This window comes from Peromyscus californicus, unplaced genomic scaffold (genome assembly GCF_007827085.1).
Source record: "Peromyscus californicus insignis strain IS unplaced genomic scaffold, ASM782708v3 Scaffold_19__1_contigs__length_69161282, whole genome shotgun sequence".
In the NCBI taxonomy this organism is placed as follows: domain Eukaryota; kingdom Metazoa; phylum Chordata; class Mammalia; order Rodentia; family Cricetidae; genus Peromyscus; species Peromyscus californicus.
In genome coordinates this window covers 43352193-43370152 of record NW_026294491.1, presented here as the reverse complement: position 1 = coordinate 43370152, position 17960 = coordinate 43352193, and the positions used below count along the sequence as shown (strand labels likewise).

The following is a 17960-nucleotide window of genomic DNA, read 5'->3' as shown; positions in this document are numbered from 1 at the left end:
AAAGATAACAAACTCCCAGGAAAAATGACGTGCTGCTCTGAAGAAAGGATTTGTCTCTTAAAGTATCCTAGTAGGGAGATGTGAGCCTTTGAGGTGACTCTGTGAGTAAAGTCACCTGCCACCAAACCTGGGGGACCTGAGTTCAATCCCTGGGACCTGCAGAGCAGAAGGAGAGCACAGATTCTCCTAAGCTCTTCTCTGAGCACCGCATGTACGCTGTGTCATGTGCATCCCCACACACAGATAAAATATTAAAAAGATCGTCCTAATACGTAACCCACCCTCTACGGCTGTTTTCTCCGACATAGAGAAGCGTTTTAGAATTTTTCACCGACATTTCCCCATGGAATACTGTCGCCTATTTTGGGTCCTGGAAGAAGAAATAGTTCTAAGAGAAGAGAATCAACAAGAAGTCTGGGTAAGGCTCTGGCACACAGCATGGTGAAAATGAAACACTCCGGCTGAGGAGGAGAGAAAAGAGACCCATGCACGTCAACGTGCCGTGGAAGGTGGGGATGCTTTTCTCGTGGAGAATTATGAGGGGAGGACGTTCAGGATGCTGTTTCAGGTGAGCACCAGGATCAAAGCTAGACCAGAACCAAGACCCAGTGCAGAGCCGCCAGCACAGAACAGGGGCGTTGCCAGCAGGCAAGAGGAGGAGGGCCGTGAGAAGCAAACAAGAACAGTGGTCATTGTCCTCATGAAAGGGGGCTTTTGAAGCCGGCTTCTGGCCTGACCGAATGGCAGAGGCTTTGCCAGGCTCAGAAGACCTGGACAGCAGTGCCCAGCCACGGAGACTGTAGGCTCACGCGTGCATTTGGTTTGGTTCAGAAGAAACACCCGATGTTTGCCTTAGCAAGCTCCCATCTTCATGTGCAGTTGCAGGGCAGCAGAAATGGAATTTCTGCCCCCTTGAGTCCTACAGAGAGAGCACTCCCCACTGATTCTGCTGGAGTTAGGATTGATTCCAGGGTCCTGTGTGGCAGGTAGCCTGCAGACTTCATGAAGTTCGGTGAGGACAATGAGGTTGGGCTGGGATATGTTAGAAAGGCCGAAGAAAGACAGCTGTGGTAGTAGAAAGAAGAGCCAGCCTAAGCTGGAGGCAGGAAGGTTCCCACAACGGAGGACAAGTGCGTGAATTACAAAAGAAAACGTCGTTGCTATTGGTGCGAATCTAGGTCACTTACAGCCGTGTTTTTCCATCTGTATTTCTGTCTTTGGGCTCTGACACCACAGCTGTCTAAAAAACGTTTCACCATCTGATTGTAACAATAGATTTCATCCCAGAACACAACTGTTATATAACAATATCCACTAGGTCGGAGGGGGGGAAAAAGTCAACCCACACAATTTTAAGCTTTGTGTCCCTTTGTTTGCAGGGAGTCAGGCATAAACGAGCATTTGTCACTGGGCTGTTCCAGAGCATTTTTCACACACTGTGCCTTGGGCACGACAGAGCCTGATGTTTATCTTTTATTACCTGCTGGATCTCCCTGGAAAGCATCTCCATGGAATTCATCAATTGCTGCCTTTGTTGGAGGTCTACATATAAATGCATCCCCGAAGTCATCGCTGAAGGGAGCGTGGTTTCCACAGCTGATTTCCATTAAAAAGTGGTGAGATGAATGATGAAGGGGACCTTCCACAGGAGGTATGAAGCTAATAAGCAAAATATTATTTACCAAAATATTGACAGTGAAGGTTTGATGACCGTGTAAATTTTCTGAGCACCAGCGGGGTGGAGGGCACTGTGATTTGTTGTATGCCTGTTTCTGAGAAGTCCCTTCTGCTCCACGGTCAGTTTTTAACAAGTGAACAACTCAGACTTTTCACCTAGCCACTTTTGCTTAATTTGAGCAATTACTTAAAATGATAGTCGTTAGGCACTAGGCTTTAGATGAATAAGAATGCCATAAAATTTTATTCAAATTTTGGTTACTGCCGAAAGAATGGTCTTTACATTTCTCAAAACTCACTCTTGTTGCATTTTCTGCCCCCTCCTTGCCCCTCCAAGGGAAAAAAGAAAAAGCTCTGGATGAGGGGAAGCAGTTGTGGGGACTGGCCTTCCATGCTCTCCCCTCCACATACTTCTTCCCACACCTCCAGTACTTCAGGTGTCTCCATGCTGTGTGACCCTCAGAGACTCATGAACCTCTCTGAGCAAAGACAGGAGAGAAACCCCAAAGTGGCCAGAGCAGAAAGCCTAAGCATAGGCATCGGGAACAGGAGCCCCACTTAACTTCAAGACTTTCTCTGCCCAGCCTGGGCTGTGGGTCCCTGCATCCCTGGAGCTGCTTCCAGGGGACTTAGCAGTCAGGGTTTACACATCCGATTCCGGCCGGGATGTCCCCAGTGTTACTTAAGAGGCAGAGGAGCTGTTTTGGGTGGATAGTTCCCAGGGCCAGGTCGGAAGTCAATCTTCACCACATCTAGGGCTGAGGCCCTGGAATGGGCTTTGGGGTCTTTTCTTTGTTGGTGATGGTAGTTTTTTGGTTCTGATGTTTGTTTGCTTTTGTTGGTTTGTCTTTGTTTTTTGAGACAGGGTTTCTCTGTGTAGACCTGGTTGTCCTGGAACTCACTCTGCAGACCAGGCTGGCCTTGAACTCTGAGATCCACCTGCCTCTGTCTTCGGAGTGCAGGGCCTTTAGGCGTGTGCCACCACAGTGACCTTAGATTTTTTTTAAAATTTTATATATAATCTCAATCTGTAGCCTAAATTGGCCCAGAATTCACTATCCCCCTGCCTCAGCCTCTCCAGTTTCGCTATTGCAATGGGATTCTTTTCACTTTATTTTCTCCTTCTACATATGTGTGTCTGTGCACCATGTGCGTACACTACCTAGAGAGGCCAGAAGGGGGTGTTGGGTCCCTAGAACTGGAGTCACAGGTGGTTGTGAGCCACCACATGGGTGCTGGGAATTGAACCCTAGTCCTATGCAAGAGCAGCTGGTGCTCTAATCGCTGAGCTGTCTCTCAAGCATCCCACCTTGATTTTTTTTTTGTCATAATCTTATTTATTCTTTGTAAGAACTGCTTTGGGGTCAAGTGACTAAAAGTGAGAAGTGTGTGTGTATGTGTGTGCATGTGTGTGTGCAAGTGTGTGTGCTGTGTGCCCATGCGTGTGTGTGTGTGTGTGTGTGTGTGTGTGTGTGTGTGTGTGTGAGAGAGAGAGAGAGAGAGAGAGAGAGAGAGAGAGAGAGAGAGAGAGAGAGAGAGAGATTTGGTTGAAACATACTCCGTGTTAGGTAGTGGTAGAATTCAATGGGTCGGAAACATAGGACGGTAACCAGTTGTGAACTTGCTTCATCTCTTATCATTGCTTCATGTGTACGGATCCAAATTCCAGCACCAGGCTTCCAACAGAACATTTTTTGGAAGACTGCAATGTGGCCCTGGAAATAAGCTATGGTTAGGAAGAATGAAGCTTTTCTCTAAACTAAGTTAAGAAAGTTTCATGTGAGAGGCAGACCTACTATGTGTAGAGTATAGCACTCAGCCAGTGCACTGTGTGTGAGATAGCGACATACAGCGAACAGACGTCATCTGTGCTTTTCCATCCAGTGAAAGGAGAGATGATGTCAGTGGAAGAACAGGGTATGTTCTACACATGATGACGAGGAGCAATGTGTTTGGGAGGTGAGATGGGGGCGGACTCACTCTCTACGCAGAAACCTGGCAAAGCTGTGCAAGACAGAGACACACTCAGCAGGAGCCATGGCTAACCCTGAGAAGAAAGTGACTGGGACCGCTGTGGAGAGCGTTAGCTTCTGGAGACATCCATTCTTACATCCACTTCCACCAGGAAAGCTTCTCCTCCTGCTGCTGAGTCTGAGGAGGCACTGTGTTTCCTGCCCTAACTCTGACTGTTGCAGTCCAGGCTTCTAGTCTCAGCTTCTACGAAGAGTATCCCGACCTACACCCCGTAGAAGAACGGTCTAGATCACATGTTGAATGTTCACTCTTAGGAAGACAGAAAACCAGCAGTGTGAGTTTTAGCACAGAGTTTTGAAAAGGGATCCCTAGCTTTGTGAAAACGGTCCCATTCTTTTTCTCTCTGAGGCAGGGTTTCACTGTGTAGCCAAGGCTGGCCCCATATTTTGCCCTGTTCCTCTTACCTCAGTGTCTCAGTGCTGGAATTACAGGCCTAAACCACTCTGACTTTGAAAAATTCTTGGTAACTGAATAGAATATCATATTTAATAAACGCTATAAAAGCACCACCCTACAGCAGAACATTTATCTGGCTCTCTACTGAAAAACCCCCGTTCTAGTCTCTGATATAGGATTGTAGTCTCAGGGAGAGAAGGACGCATGAGAAGAGGGTGAGAGATGGAGGATGGCATTTCCCTTCCAGTTAAAGTTGAGAGCAGGGCAGGCTTTTGCCTCCACACCAGGCACTTTGGTGATGTGAGTTACAGCAGCGAGAAGTCAAATCAGAACATGGCAGCTGAACAAAGGCTCCATCAGTTCGGATGGGCAGATGGTGTGTGTGAGGAAATTCCTTCGGGTGGGTCCTTCTCCAACCCCGACACATTCTGCCAGGATCTTCAGTGGCAAAAACTGTTATTAGTCTTAGTTTTGGTGCCAGGAAGCCACGTATCCAGCCAAATCCTCAGCAGCATTGATCAGGAAAAAAACCCATCAAAAACACATTCTCATTTCTTTGTGTGCTCATACCTTTGCATAAATGCACATGTCTATTTTTAACCATTAAAGGCAATACTTCAGTTAGGTACATAGTATGCTTTGATTTTTACAGACTGGAGTGCCCTCTCTTGTAACATTTTAAACGTTCCTGTTGGTTAGGCCTCATGTTTTAAATTACAATAGTTTGTTATCTGGTATCTTCCTGACAATTCCATAATAGTCTTAGCTCTTTCTTTAACATCTATCACAGAGCCTAATATCATACATATAGATTACATACTGCACATATATTTAAATTTTCATACATTATTTCTTACTTTTTGCCTGCATGTAAGTTTGTATACCATATGTGTGCCTGGTGTCCTAGGAAACCGGAAGAGGTCACTGGGTTCCCTGAAATGGGACTTGCAGGTGGTTGTGAGCCACCATGCAGGTGCTGAAAATCAAACCTGCCCTCTGGAATAGTGGCCAGTGTTCTTAACCACTGAGCAGTCTCTCCAGCTCCCATTTCTTATTTTTTGAAATATATTTCTTGAAAACTTACCTTTTGTTTTTCTGATCATCCACCAAACCTTTATTTTACTTTCATTGTATTTATGCAGGTGTATCTATTTTTAGTTATAAAATCTGATAAGTTTTAGGCCTCCTGAAGGCCTCTCTGCCGATGCAGCACACCGAATCAGACTGAATTGGAAAGCCCAGGTTTAATGGGTAAAGCACTCCAGGGCGATTCCCAGGCACAGAGAGGAGACAGGGACACAGGACTCGAGACAGGGAGAATCACGTGTCTGTTTTCTGGGATGCCACTTCTATATCCCCTGTGGAAGTAGTCTTGAGCCTCTCTGGGGGAGGAGCTGTGTTTGGTGGGCTCTGAATGGGCAGGTTTAGGAAAGAGATGGGGAGGGTAGTTGAGGTAGATCTTCCACAAGACTCATTCCAGACTCTTAGAGTATAGGGATGACAGGGTGCCAGAGGTTGAGGTGGAGCTCCCACCCAAATAAAAACCTTGATTTCTTTGGTAACTTTCACTTCACTTATAAACACATTAATGAAAAACAGCAAAAGTGTAGGGAATTAGTTGAATTTCTTGCTGTCTTTATTACTCTCCTTCCTTTGCCACGTGTCTTCATATTATGAGAAATCACAAGGAGTGTTCAGTTTTTTTTAGAAAATTTTCTTTTCCTTTGTTGAAGCTGTTACTTAGGTGCAATTTCCTGGTACAGAATTTTCTGTTGGAGATTTTATTTGCTTTATTCTCAGAGACATCATGGTCTGCTCAGTAGCCTGTTGGACTAGACATGCCATCCTCTACTCTAAACAATTCCTGACACAGGATAGTAGTACTTAGGTGGAACTAATCATTGCCATAAGCCTGGGTAGACTAGCATATAGACTGAAGAGAACTGCTTTAATGATATTGAGAGTCAGTTAACATAACTAGGTAAGAATTCCAAAAGGATGTCACACAGTTTATCAACTGAAAGGAAGAAATTAGTAGTTGTGAGTTTTATGAGTAAGTCACAAAGCAAACAATAGACTGTAACCTCACATTAAAATAGGGCTACTCACATGATACAGTAATTCCATTACTGAGTTTTACAATCAAACATATGGCATCTGTGTAGAAGGGATACACAGATCCTTCTGTGTTCATTGTGGTTGTCTTAATTACTTTTCTGTTGCCACAACAAAAACATGACAAAGACAACTTGTAAGAGAAACTGTTTAATTTGGGAACTCATGACTCTATGAAGTTAGATTCCATGACCACCATGTTAGGGAGCATGGCAGCAGGCAGGCAGGCAGGCATTAGGTTGGAGCAGTAGCTGAGGTCCTGCATCCTGATCAATAGACTCAAGGCAGAGAGAGAGAGAGAGAGAGAGAGAGAGAGAGAGAGAGAGAGAGAGAGAGAGAGAGAGAGGGCTAACTGGGAATGGTCTGTGCTTTTGAAACCTCAAAGTCTACCTGAGTGACACACCTTCTCCAGCAAAGACCAAAACTCCTAATCCTTCCTAAACAGTTCCACCAACTGTGGATCAGACATTTATATATATGAGCCTATGAGGGCCATTGTCCACATGGCTCATATTGCAGCATTGTTAATCATTGCCAAGATGTGGAATCAACCTAAAAATTATCAATGAGTAAGTATACAAAGAAATGTGTACATATGCAATATATATATATATATATATATATAATTTTGAATTTATACTAACGGAGATTGAAATGGTATGTACTAGAGTCTGGGATGTGAAGGAACTCAGAAACTTCTGTCAGAAGACACAACCACTCAGCTAGACAAGAGGTATAAGTTCAAGAGGCCTATTGTACACTGTGATGGCTATAGTTAATAAAAATAATTGTATGTTTGAAGACGGCTAACAGAGCAGATTTTTAAGTGGTCTAAAAACAAAATGTATCTGGTGTAATGCATGTGTTAAATGGCTTGATTCAGCCATTTTCCCAATGCATACATATGTCAAAGGATTATGTTGTAGATAGTGACAACATGCAATTCTAATTGTTATTTTAAAGAAAGATTCATAAGAAAATATGTCAATCATTCTTTGTAACTCCTTCCTTCCAAACAGACACATTAATCACCCTGGAGCAGAGTTGTCACCAGGGGGCACGGGGCCTGTCTGTAGGTTCTTAGTCTTATAGGCATTCTACTTTTAATAATTTAATTATTTTAATTTAAAAGTAGACTTACAAGGAGACTTGGGTACAAGTTTATTGGGGTTGGAGTGAAAACAACAACAATAACAAAAAGAACAACAAACAGTCAGGCTGGAGATCTGCCCAGAGTGAGAGATGGGAGGAAGGAGGAAAATGGTGAGGTTTTCTGAGGTAGGGGTCAAGAAAGTAGACAGGCTTAGCCACGCTGTCTGTGAGCAGGTGCCTGGGGAGAAGGGCTATCAGCAAAGGTGAAACACTTGGGGGGTCAGAGCCGGCAGGCTGAAGATGGGGGCTGGTGTCTGGGAAAGGGAAACACGCAGAAAGTTGTATTTCAAGCCGAGCAGTCCTAACTAGCTACCTCCCAGAGGAGCCATAGCACACCGCCTCGAGTATTAGTGTTTAGATGTGTCCAGAGCAGTTCGCATTTCTCACGGGGGCTAGCTAGCTAGCTAATCAATAGGGTCCTAGGGAAGAACCAAATAGGGACACCAAAAAATGATAAAACTGGAAAATGGAATGAATGGAGATGGGGTTTGCATAAGAAAGGACCAGATGTAGAAGCTGGAAAAAACTGACGAAGCTGGATTATTCCAGGCCTCAGAGAACAGTGAACTGATTTTTTTTTCTAAAAGTGATGATGAATCATGGATGAATCCTCAGCAAAGCAATTAGCATGATTAACATTGTGATTTATGGAAGTGCAGTAGCAGCAGTCATAGGAGAGGGGCAATGTTGGTTGCAGGGATAGTGAGGAAAGGATTCATGTGACAAAGGCTGATTAGCAGGAACACTTTTTCTTTACTAATTTTGCTATCATATTACTATTATTATTATTATTATTATTGATGAGTCTTGCTAAGCAGTCATGGCTCACCTGGAACTCACTTTGTAGTCCAGGCTGGCTCCTAATTCACACAGGTCCACCAACCTCTGCCTCTCCAGTGCTGGTGTGAAAGGCACACACCACCAAGTCCAACAGAAACATTTGTTTTTAAATGGTGAACTCACTGTATCTAGATGACACAGTAACTTTGCGTTTTGCTCTCAGGGTTCCAATGGTAGACTGTAAGTGATGGACTCACTCACTGTACATGGGGAAGTTATTAGACCAAGTCATTAGAGTAGGAATCTTGGGCCAGTAACACATGTTTAGATCATCTGATGTAAGTGTATGGTGCATTTCTGCCAATATGCCTTCAGTCAATATTTTCCTTCCCCTTTCCTTAACTAACACATTTTAAGGTGACTAGATGCATATCCTTTTTCTTTTCTCTTTGACGTATTCTTATAACTTTGATGACTATTGATTCTTGAGTCCAGTATTTGTAGCAGAGATTAAAACTTGGTGACAGTCCTTTTTTTTTTTTTTTTTTAGCTTGCTTTTCTTTCATGAGCCCATCACTGGTATAATTAGAGTGCTCAGTAAATGCTTTGATGATTTTACCTCAAACCATGACAGCTACACAGGGGTCTTAAACAATGGTTTTTAAAGTATTGACATTAAAAATGTAACCGTTAAAGAAAAATTAAAAGTGGATGAATAAAACCAGTGATATTTAGAACCTAAATAACACTGGTTACTATATTGGAAGGAAAATTTTTAGGTTTTAATTAGGGTTTGAATTTAATGCTTGACAGAATTTCTATAGGTTAAGGCTCTTTAATTTGATCAAGGCAGCAGGCTAAAATTCACAATGACAGACTTATATTAAGCCATAGCAAGAAGGTTCAAGAGAGACATCGCAATGAGTAAACCAAGGACTATGTATATGGCTTGTGATACAGAATGTGTGCAACCATGGCTTATTATACTGGGAAACTCTTTCTTTTGCTGCCTTCCACTCATACTTTATTGATATTTCCTCCCTTATAAACAGAGTTCACATGTGGATACAAAAGACAAAGCAGGGACAGTAGTAAGGTATTGCAAACCTCAATCATTCCAAACACACAGCTACTAGACCTACCTAGAGTACATGTTGTAATTAATATCATCTTTCAGTGTTAGGAATTTATAGGTTTCCCTCTTACATATGCCCCTATATTTAGATAGTTCCTTAGGCAAAGACATATCTCCCCTGTGTTATAGTGGGAAGACTGTAAGATTAAAGTTGAAGTAATAAGACACCTGTGTGAGTATGCCAAGCTGTAGACATTATAAGCAAAGTTATCAAGACAGAGGAAAAATTTGCTTATGGAGGGAATAATAGTTTATTTGTTTCAAATGAGTATTTTATGACATGAATAACTATAAATTATAGTTTGTCTTCATACTCTAAATGCTTGGTTTTTATTTTATTTTACGCTGTGAAAAGGTATCTTAACTTTTGTGTCCTTGCTTTGTTTCTGTGATGAACTGTGAAAACTGGATATGGATGAATACATTTCGGGACTCCACCTCAGAAAACAAGTGGCTTTCACCCATATAAAGCTGCCCAGATCCAAAAAAGAAATACTAAAATTTTTCAGAAATTACATATAAGCCAATTACTCTGGGCATACTGTTTGTTCAGTGGAAAGAGAACCCCTCAGGGGTGAAAAACCAGACTCTACTGTCCTGCTTTAGGTGTCTAAATAATGAATCACGATAGCAAGCCACTCATGGGAAAATATGTCTGCAACACTAATCATTCTCCTGCAAAATTTTGAAGCTTAATCTGTTCAGTTCAATATCAAGAGAGAAAGGCCAAGAGGGTCTTAAACTCTCAATTTTCATGTAGCATATTAGCATAGTTGGTAAGAATCATTTTTTTAACTATCTGTTAAATTATAACCTGCATAATTTTCTTTGTTCCTTAAAGGTAAATATTCTTTAATTAAACATACTAAGTGTCAACTGTTTTGCACTCTGAAATTATATTTCTAAACTATGACAATGAGCATAATTATATTTTAGAAAATTCAGTTAGACATAAACTCTCCTAAATGTCACTGTGCTGCATTTGAAATAGAAACCAAATTCCAGTAATTTTTTTTTATTTCACCCTTCCCTCAGTATGTGGGTGTGGGTATATGTGTGGATGCCTGTGTGCATATGCATGCATGCATGTATACCATGGAACAAATGTGGACATCAGAGAACAATTTGCAGTAGGAAGTTCGCTCCGTCTATCATATAGTCCTGGTAAAATACTCAGGTTTCCCACTGAACTATCACATAGACTACCAAAAGAGCTTTAGTTGTATAAATATATTGCCAGGTACATGTAGCAGGAATCTTAAAAGTTCTTATTAATAAAATCAAACCTGAGGCCAGTTATTGGGGTGAATGCTGGAAGATCAGAGAAGCAGAACAAGCCACAGCTACCTCACCGTGCCAGTTCCTCAGCTGATCCTGTTTCCTCAGACTGGAAGCTTCTGAGTCCTCATCTGAATGTGTCTCAGCTGAACTGATGCTCAAAGCCTAAAGGCTTATCCAGCCAAATGCTTCTAGTTTCTGGTCCTCACGCCTTATATACCTTTCTGCTTTCTACCATTACTTCCTGGGATTAAAGGCTCACTTTCTGGGATTAAAGGCTTGAGACATCATGCCTAGCTGTTTCCAATGTGGCCTTGAACTCACAGAGATCCAGAGGGATTTCTGCCTCTGGAATGCTAGGATTAAAGGCGTGTGCTACCACTGCCTATCATCTATGTTTAATATTGTGGCTGTTCTGTTCTCTGACTCCAGATAAGTTTATTATCATGTACAATATTTCGGGGAACACAATACCACCACAGGTACATGAGGTTTATTTCTGAAAAGTAAATTATCCAGGAATTTAGCAGGTATGTGAGGTACTGTTTCTTTTATGAGAGTTTGCTTTTCTGTACTAATCATTTAATTCAATGTTTTTGAAAAGCTGGCAAATAACAGAGTAAGCTATAAGAATTAAGGCTTATCACTGTGTGATTCAGAAACAGATAGTCAACAACGACTCAAATATATATCTTTGCATTCTGGAGAGAATATTAATTTCTTCATAAGGTTGACTTGGTCTCCTTATATTTATAACAAAATAAATTATTTTGCTAATCTAGACTTAATTTGCATTGCTACTATCTGCTCAAATCTGATCTCAAAATTTATAATCACATCAGAATATAACACACTGATTCATTTTAAAAATTATTGATCTAGTTTCTCTCATTTCATATGCTGTATGTTTCTGAAGTTATTTGTATTACTGTTGAAATAATTTAGGAGTATATATTTTTACAAATTTTACAAAGATAACTCAGTTCTGAATTCTAAATGATCTGTTTTACATAACAAGTAAAAATGAATGATGAATTACAGACTTACTGTCTCTATATATCATTGGCTTCCTACTTTAATTTATAAAATAATTTAACTTCCTACTCAATCATAATATAAACAGTAATATACACATTTTGAATATATGTACATATGAATATGGTTATTTATCATTACAAATAAACTAGATTAGTAAGGCTAAGAAGCTGTTCCAAAAACAAAAAATAAAAATTATTTTCTGTTTCTGTGTAAAAATTCTAAAACTACATTTATCAAGCGGAAAGCTAATGATAACGGAACATATAGAATACAGAGGACCAAAAAAAGGAAAAGAAAAAGTTATCTCAAACACAAAACATGATTAAAATCAATAAAAAGAACAATATCTTAGTTACACTAAAAGAAAAATTAAATTTCCAAAGCATTGAAATAAACCTATTTTACCTTATTTAAATATTTTATGTGTGTGTGCCTCTGTGTGTGTGTATGTGTGTGTGCATGTGTGTGCCTCTGTGTGTGTGTGTGTGTGCGTCTGTGTATGTGTGTGTGTATGTGTGTGTGTGTGTGTGTGTGTGTGTGTGTGTGTGTGTGTGTGCATGTGTGATTTTAGTGCCCACATAGTCCAGGAGATGACATCAAGAGCCACTGTGCCTTTCCCATATGAGTGCTGAGAAACCTCAGCCCTCTGTGAGAGCAGGAAGGACTCAATTTAAATCATTGACCAACCTCTCCATCTCCAGATGTCTATTTTAAATGGAGCATTCCCACAGGTAGAAACAAACACCAAAACCTAAGTATCACTTATCTTACTGAGGAGTTTCTACTAAAATATCTGACAAACTTACAACTTCATATTTAGGGATGTAAAAATAAATTTTGTCTCTATTACAAACATTTTTGGTTAAAGAAAAATAAGTAAATAAGTGATTTTTGAAATTTTTCTTGAACAATGACCAGTGAGGCAGCATTAAATGACTCCAAAAGGAAATGTCTTTCTTCTCTAGATTGTTTAGAGTTTAAAAAACTAAAATTTATTTATTGGGTGAGGCATATTAAACCATTGTTATTATCTCTATCATTATCATAAACATGAATTGGAAATGTTCCACAACTAAAATAATATCCAGTTTATAAAGAATTTGATACATCTAAAATTTATTATATTTCAATCCTAAATATTCCAATAAGCCATGAAATGCTTGGGAAGCTGTCATTTAATAATCGGAGCATGTATTAAGGTGCTGAATCTTGTGAGCATCATCTGTAATCGGATACTTGACTTCCTGATTAATCTTTTTTAATTTTAAATTTATAATGACAAGGTAAGGGCAAAACAAGAAGGGAGACGTCATAGATTTTACAAGTAGAAAGGGAAATGGTAGCAAGGATGGGATTAAAAAAAAACAAAGTTCTTAAAAATAATGGATATTTTAGGTGCTGAGCATAGGAATTAATGGCTAAAGAGGAGCGGATCTAGTATCCACTTATGAGTGAGCACATACTATGTTTGTCTTTCTGAGTTTGGGTTACCTCACTCAGAATGATATTTTCTAGCTCCATCCATTTGTCTACAAATTTCATGGTGTCATTGTTTTTTACAGCTGAGTAATACTCCTTTGTGCATATGGACCACATTTTCTTTATCCATTCTTCGGTTGAGGGGCATCTAGGTTGTTTCCAGGTTCTGGCTATTATGTATAATGCTGCTATGAACATAGCTGAGCATGTGTCCTTGTGATATGATTGAGCATTCCTTGGGTATATGTCCAAGAGTGGTATCCTTGGGTCTTGAGGCAGATTGATTCCCAATTTTCAGAGAAGTCTCCATACTGAGAGAGGGAGGGAGAGGAGAAGAGAGGGAGAGAGGGAGAGAGGGAGAGAGGGAGAGAGGGAGAGAGGGAGAGAGGGAGAGGAGAGAGAGATTAGCTGGAACAGCTTAGATGTCCCTCAACCAAAGAATGGAAAGGAAAATGTGGTACACTTGCACAATGCAGCATTACTCTGCTGTTAAAAATAGTGACATCAGGAAATTAAAAGGCACTGGATATAACTAAAAAAAAAGTCATTCTGAGTGAGGTACCCCAGACCCAGAAAGACAAACATAGTATGTACTTACTCATAAGTGGATAGTAGCTGTAAAGTAAAGGACAATCATGCTATAATCCACAGATCAGAGAGGTTAGGTAAGAAGAAGTGCCCAAAGAGGGACACGTGGATCTCCCTCAGAAGAGAAAATAGAAGAGATCTCCTGGGTGAACTGGGGGCAGATGGGCATGGGAATTTGAGGGACCTGGTTTGCAGGTGAATGGAGGGGAGAGCACTGAAATGAATGGGGAGGGGCTTTTGGGGGTCAGGTCAAAAACAAATGCAAAGGAAATTTCCGTGAATGTACGTGGATGACCCCAGCTAAGAGTCCTAGCAATAGTGAATTCGTAGTCTGAACTGGCCATCTCCTGTTACTGTAATGATAGCTACCCCAATTGCCATCAAAGAGCCTTTATCCAGTAACTAAAGGAAATCGACACAGAGACCCACAGCTAATTAGGCTGAGCTCTGGGAATTCTGCTGAAGAGAGGGGGGAGCCAGAGGGATCAAAGACATCACAAGAAAACCCACAAAAATAACTAGCTTGGCTCATAGGAACTCACAAAGTCTGAACCAACACACCAGGGAGCCTGCATGGGACCAACCTAAGCCCTCTACATATATGTGACAGCTGTGTAGTTTGGTCAATTTGTGGGACTCCTAACAATGGAAGCAGGAACTGTCCCTAATGCTTTGGCTGGCTCTTGGGAATCTATTCCTCATACTGGATTGCCTTGCCCAGCCTAAATACAAGAGGAGGAGCTTAGTCTTATGGCAACTTGATACACCATGTTTTGCTGATACGCATGAGAAGCCTGCCCCTTTCTGAACAGAAAACAGAGGAAGAATCGATTGAGGGAGAGCAGAGGAGAGGTGGGAGAGAGAATAGGAGGAGCAGAGGGAGGCGAAACTGTGGTTGGGAAATAAAATTAATTAATTTTTTAAAAAAAGAAACAGAAAAAATAGAATATTTGCTGTTCTTGTAGAGGATGTAAGTTCGATTCCAAGCACCCGCTTCAGGTAGCACACAAAAAACAAAATCCTAAAAACACCAACACTAGGTCCAGATTCTTTTTCCATGACCACTGTTGTGTCTCAGGCTTGGCAGAGGTGATTGTTTCTACTCCAGCGATGGGGTGCCTGCCTCAACCTTGTTTACTGTCAAACTCCTTGATAGAAAATTCTTTTTTTTTTTTTTTTTTTTTTTTTTTTTTTTTGGTTTTTCCGAGACAGGGTTTTGTTGCCTTTCCTGGAACTCAGTCTGTAGACCAGGCTGGCCTCGAACTCACAGAGATCCGCCTGGCTCTGCCTCACGAGTGCTGAGATTAAAGGCATGTGCCACCACCACCCTACTTAGAAAATTCTTGTTAACAATTGAAAGCAGATTGGTTGGCTTTTTTTCTTTGTAATATATTTTAGATTTTTATTAATCTATAAAATAACTTGAGTTAGACTTTCTGATACATTTAAAATCAGCCGTAAGAACAGAGGAACAGAGGCCAAGATTTTGTTTTTTGTTTTTTCTGTTTTTTTTTTGTGTGTGTGTGTATGTGTGTGTGTGTTTGCAAAGTGTCTGTGTGTGTGTGTGTGTGTGTGTGTGTGTGTGTGTGTGTGTGTGTGTGTTTGCAAAGTTCAAATTTTGGCTTGAAGGGAGAGGATGGTGACAACGTCAAGGCAAAGACTATTCTAAATGTTTTGAGCTGTTGCCTCTTTAAAGAGCAGGTTCTGAAGAGTCCGTATCTGGGGCAAAGTCGTATGAATACATATCCAGGGCAGTTGCAGGCAGAGCTATATCAATTTATCACAAAACCAATTCAGTCTCTGAAAACAAAAGAGGGATTTTCTCTAGTGATATGTAACCATGATGCGTTGTGATTATCGTTATCAGATGAGAATGTATTTCATGAAACAGGTTTTTATTTTATTAATTTTTAGGTTAGCATACAAAGTAATGAGTTTTATTGATAGGCTTTTCTTATAATTTTATGACTTATCCAAAAAATGTAGTCTTTTCACTTCAGATAATTTTATATTTGATTGAATAGGACTTATTAGGATAATTTCTTTTTTCTCTTACTTTAGGACATTATTCAAATATTTGCAAAAATTTCCCACTATGTTTTTTATAAGATCAAGCAGTAATATTGGGCATGTGCTTATTTCCAAAATTGCATAGCCAGAAATATACTATTTTGTTTTTTTTTTTTTCTTTCTTTTTTTTTTTTTTTTGGTTTTTTCAAGACAGGGTTTCTCTGTGTAGCTTTGCGCCTTTCCTGGAATTTGCTTTGGAGACCAGGCTGGCCTCGAACTCACAGAGATCCACCTGCCTCTGCCTCCCGAGTGCTGGGATTAAAGGCGTGCGCCACCACCGCCCGGCCTATTTTGTTTTTGAATGCCTTTACATGGACATATCTCAGACAGTTACAGGAAGTGCTGTTTAGAAAGGTATACAAGCATCACTGGGCTCTGATCTGGCTGACTTTTGTCTGAGTCTGAGCTCCTCAGGAACTCCCTCAATTTATAGATTGAGGAATTATGTAAGACGAAGGTTAAGACAGCTCCAACTTCAAACTCCAATGCCAACTGAATAAACAAGAGTGTCACAATATACTAAATTAAGCACATTGTCATACAAATTTCCTGGCGTAGCCCTTGAGGTAAGGAATCTCTAGTTTACAAATGTTCAAGGCCACAATAGTCCATGGAAGGTGAAGTTCCCATAAAAGTCTTCTTATTTTTTCCAGATTTCATTCTTCTCCTTCAAAGCCAAAGGCCCAAATTAATTTTCTGCCATCATATGAGCTGACCAAGAGGAAGCTTTTGTGACAAAAACAAGAGTAATTTACTGAGGTACTGACTTGAAAAATCCAGCAGTAAGAGTCCCAGAATGGCGAAGTGTGTGCATCATACTCAAGATGCTTCTCTTTTAAAGGAGAGGAGTTGGTCCTAATAAAGAATGCATTTCATTCTCTTATGAGTTTTCTCTCCTACACTAGGTTGGTGAACTTTGTTGTAATAGCTAAAACAAATGTGCTGGACCCCCAAGCTGTCCCACTTTAGTAGAACATTTTCATTCTCAATCTCGGATTTCCACTCAGCTACAGCATGAATGATGACCTGGTGAAAAAAAACCTACCAATACATAGTCCTCGAAATATGACTAGGAGAACATTTATTATCTTTATCACTGGCACACAAATATTAGGTGATTTTTCTCAAGGTCATCATGATGGACAAGTAAGAATTCAAACCTAAGCCACTCTATTTGGGGTACTTCCCTCAACGTCACAGCCAAACACTTGACCTAAATCAAATTCCATTCCCATTACATAATATCCCCTACTGAATTCATAAAACATGCTTTATTTCCTCATTATATGTTCTCTTTCAGTAATATTTTTAAATGCTTTTTACCTGTGTAACATTTAAAACCTCCTCAGTTCCTGTCACTAGAAGCTCTGAAGAGCAGCAACACAGCCTGCTATGGATAAGGCAAAATCAAAGATGTAAAAATAAAAGATGATCCTCAAAGACTCTTGCAATGCAGTCCAGGCATTAAAATATTTTTATAGCAGTTGAAGTCTTTCATAATATGAAAAATGAAGTGGTCTTAGGTCACCTTGGGTCAGGGACAGAAAACTCTAGTGCCACAGTAACAGACAGAACCAGTGGACCGGGACTGAACAAAGGCAGATGTTCCCTCTAGGAAGGAGCTGACACTGGTTCTGTCTGCCCAATGCCTGTCAAAGTATTGCCCCAAAACTGTCAATCCTGCACATTGCCAACGCAATTCCGGAAACAAGGATTCAGTTAGTATTTTTATCTAGTATAGAAAACACTCAGTTTTGTCCTGATTTTATATATATATATATATATATATATATATATATATATATATATATATATATATATAATTTTTACCTTGCTCACAGTCACCCCTACTGCCTTGCTGAAAAATATGGATTTCTTTCCATTATACTTTCCATAATTTTTAAATGTCAGGAATTAATTTAACATAAAAGATGAGGGATGAAGAAGAAAAGTTTCTCAACTCTCTCATAACTGGAGAATTTATGGCTGACTCTACTGGGCTTCTGGGCACAACTGGATGGCAGTAGGCCTGTCTCTCCCCCAGCAACGGTACTTAGTGTGACACTGAAGGACAAGTGATGCTCAAAATACCTAGTAATCACACAAGGGATAACAGTTTAAGAACACATTACAGGGCTGGAGAGTTGGCTTAGCAATTAAGAGAACTCAAACTAGACATCAAAGAAACCAAATAATCCAATTAAAAAATGGGGTACAG

The 17960-nt window shown here is 40.3% G+C and overlaps 1 protein-coding gene across 2 annotated transcripts in view; it reads left to right on the top strand.

Moving 5' to 3' along the window:
• The first annotated feature begins 453 nt into the window (after positions 1–453).
• The window catches only part of Lgsn (lengsin, lens protein with glutamine synthetase domain), a 34495-nt gene continuing 16988 nt past the window's right edge, over positions 454–17960 (top strand). Inside the window, exons 1-2 of one of the 2 annotated variants that reach the window (XM_052745239.1) lie at positions 454–568; positions 1380–1651. In XM_052745239.1, the coding sequence (XP_052601199.1) occupies positions 1622–1651 (30 nt within the window). In that variant the 5' untranslated portion in view covers positions 454–568; positions 1380–1621. Of the gene's footprint in view, positions 569–739; positions 1013–1379; positions 1652–17960 lie in introns of those variants that run through there. The other variant, XM_052745238.1, reaches the window with a different exon arrangement.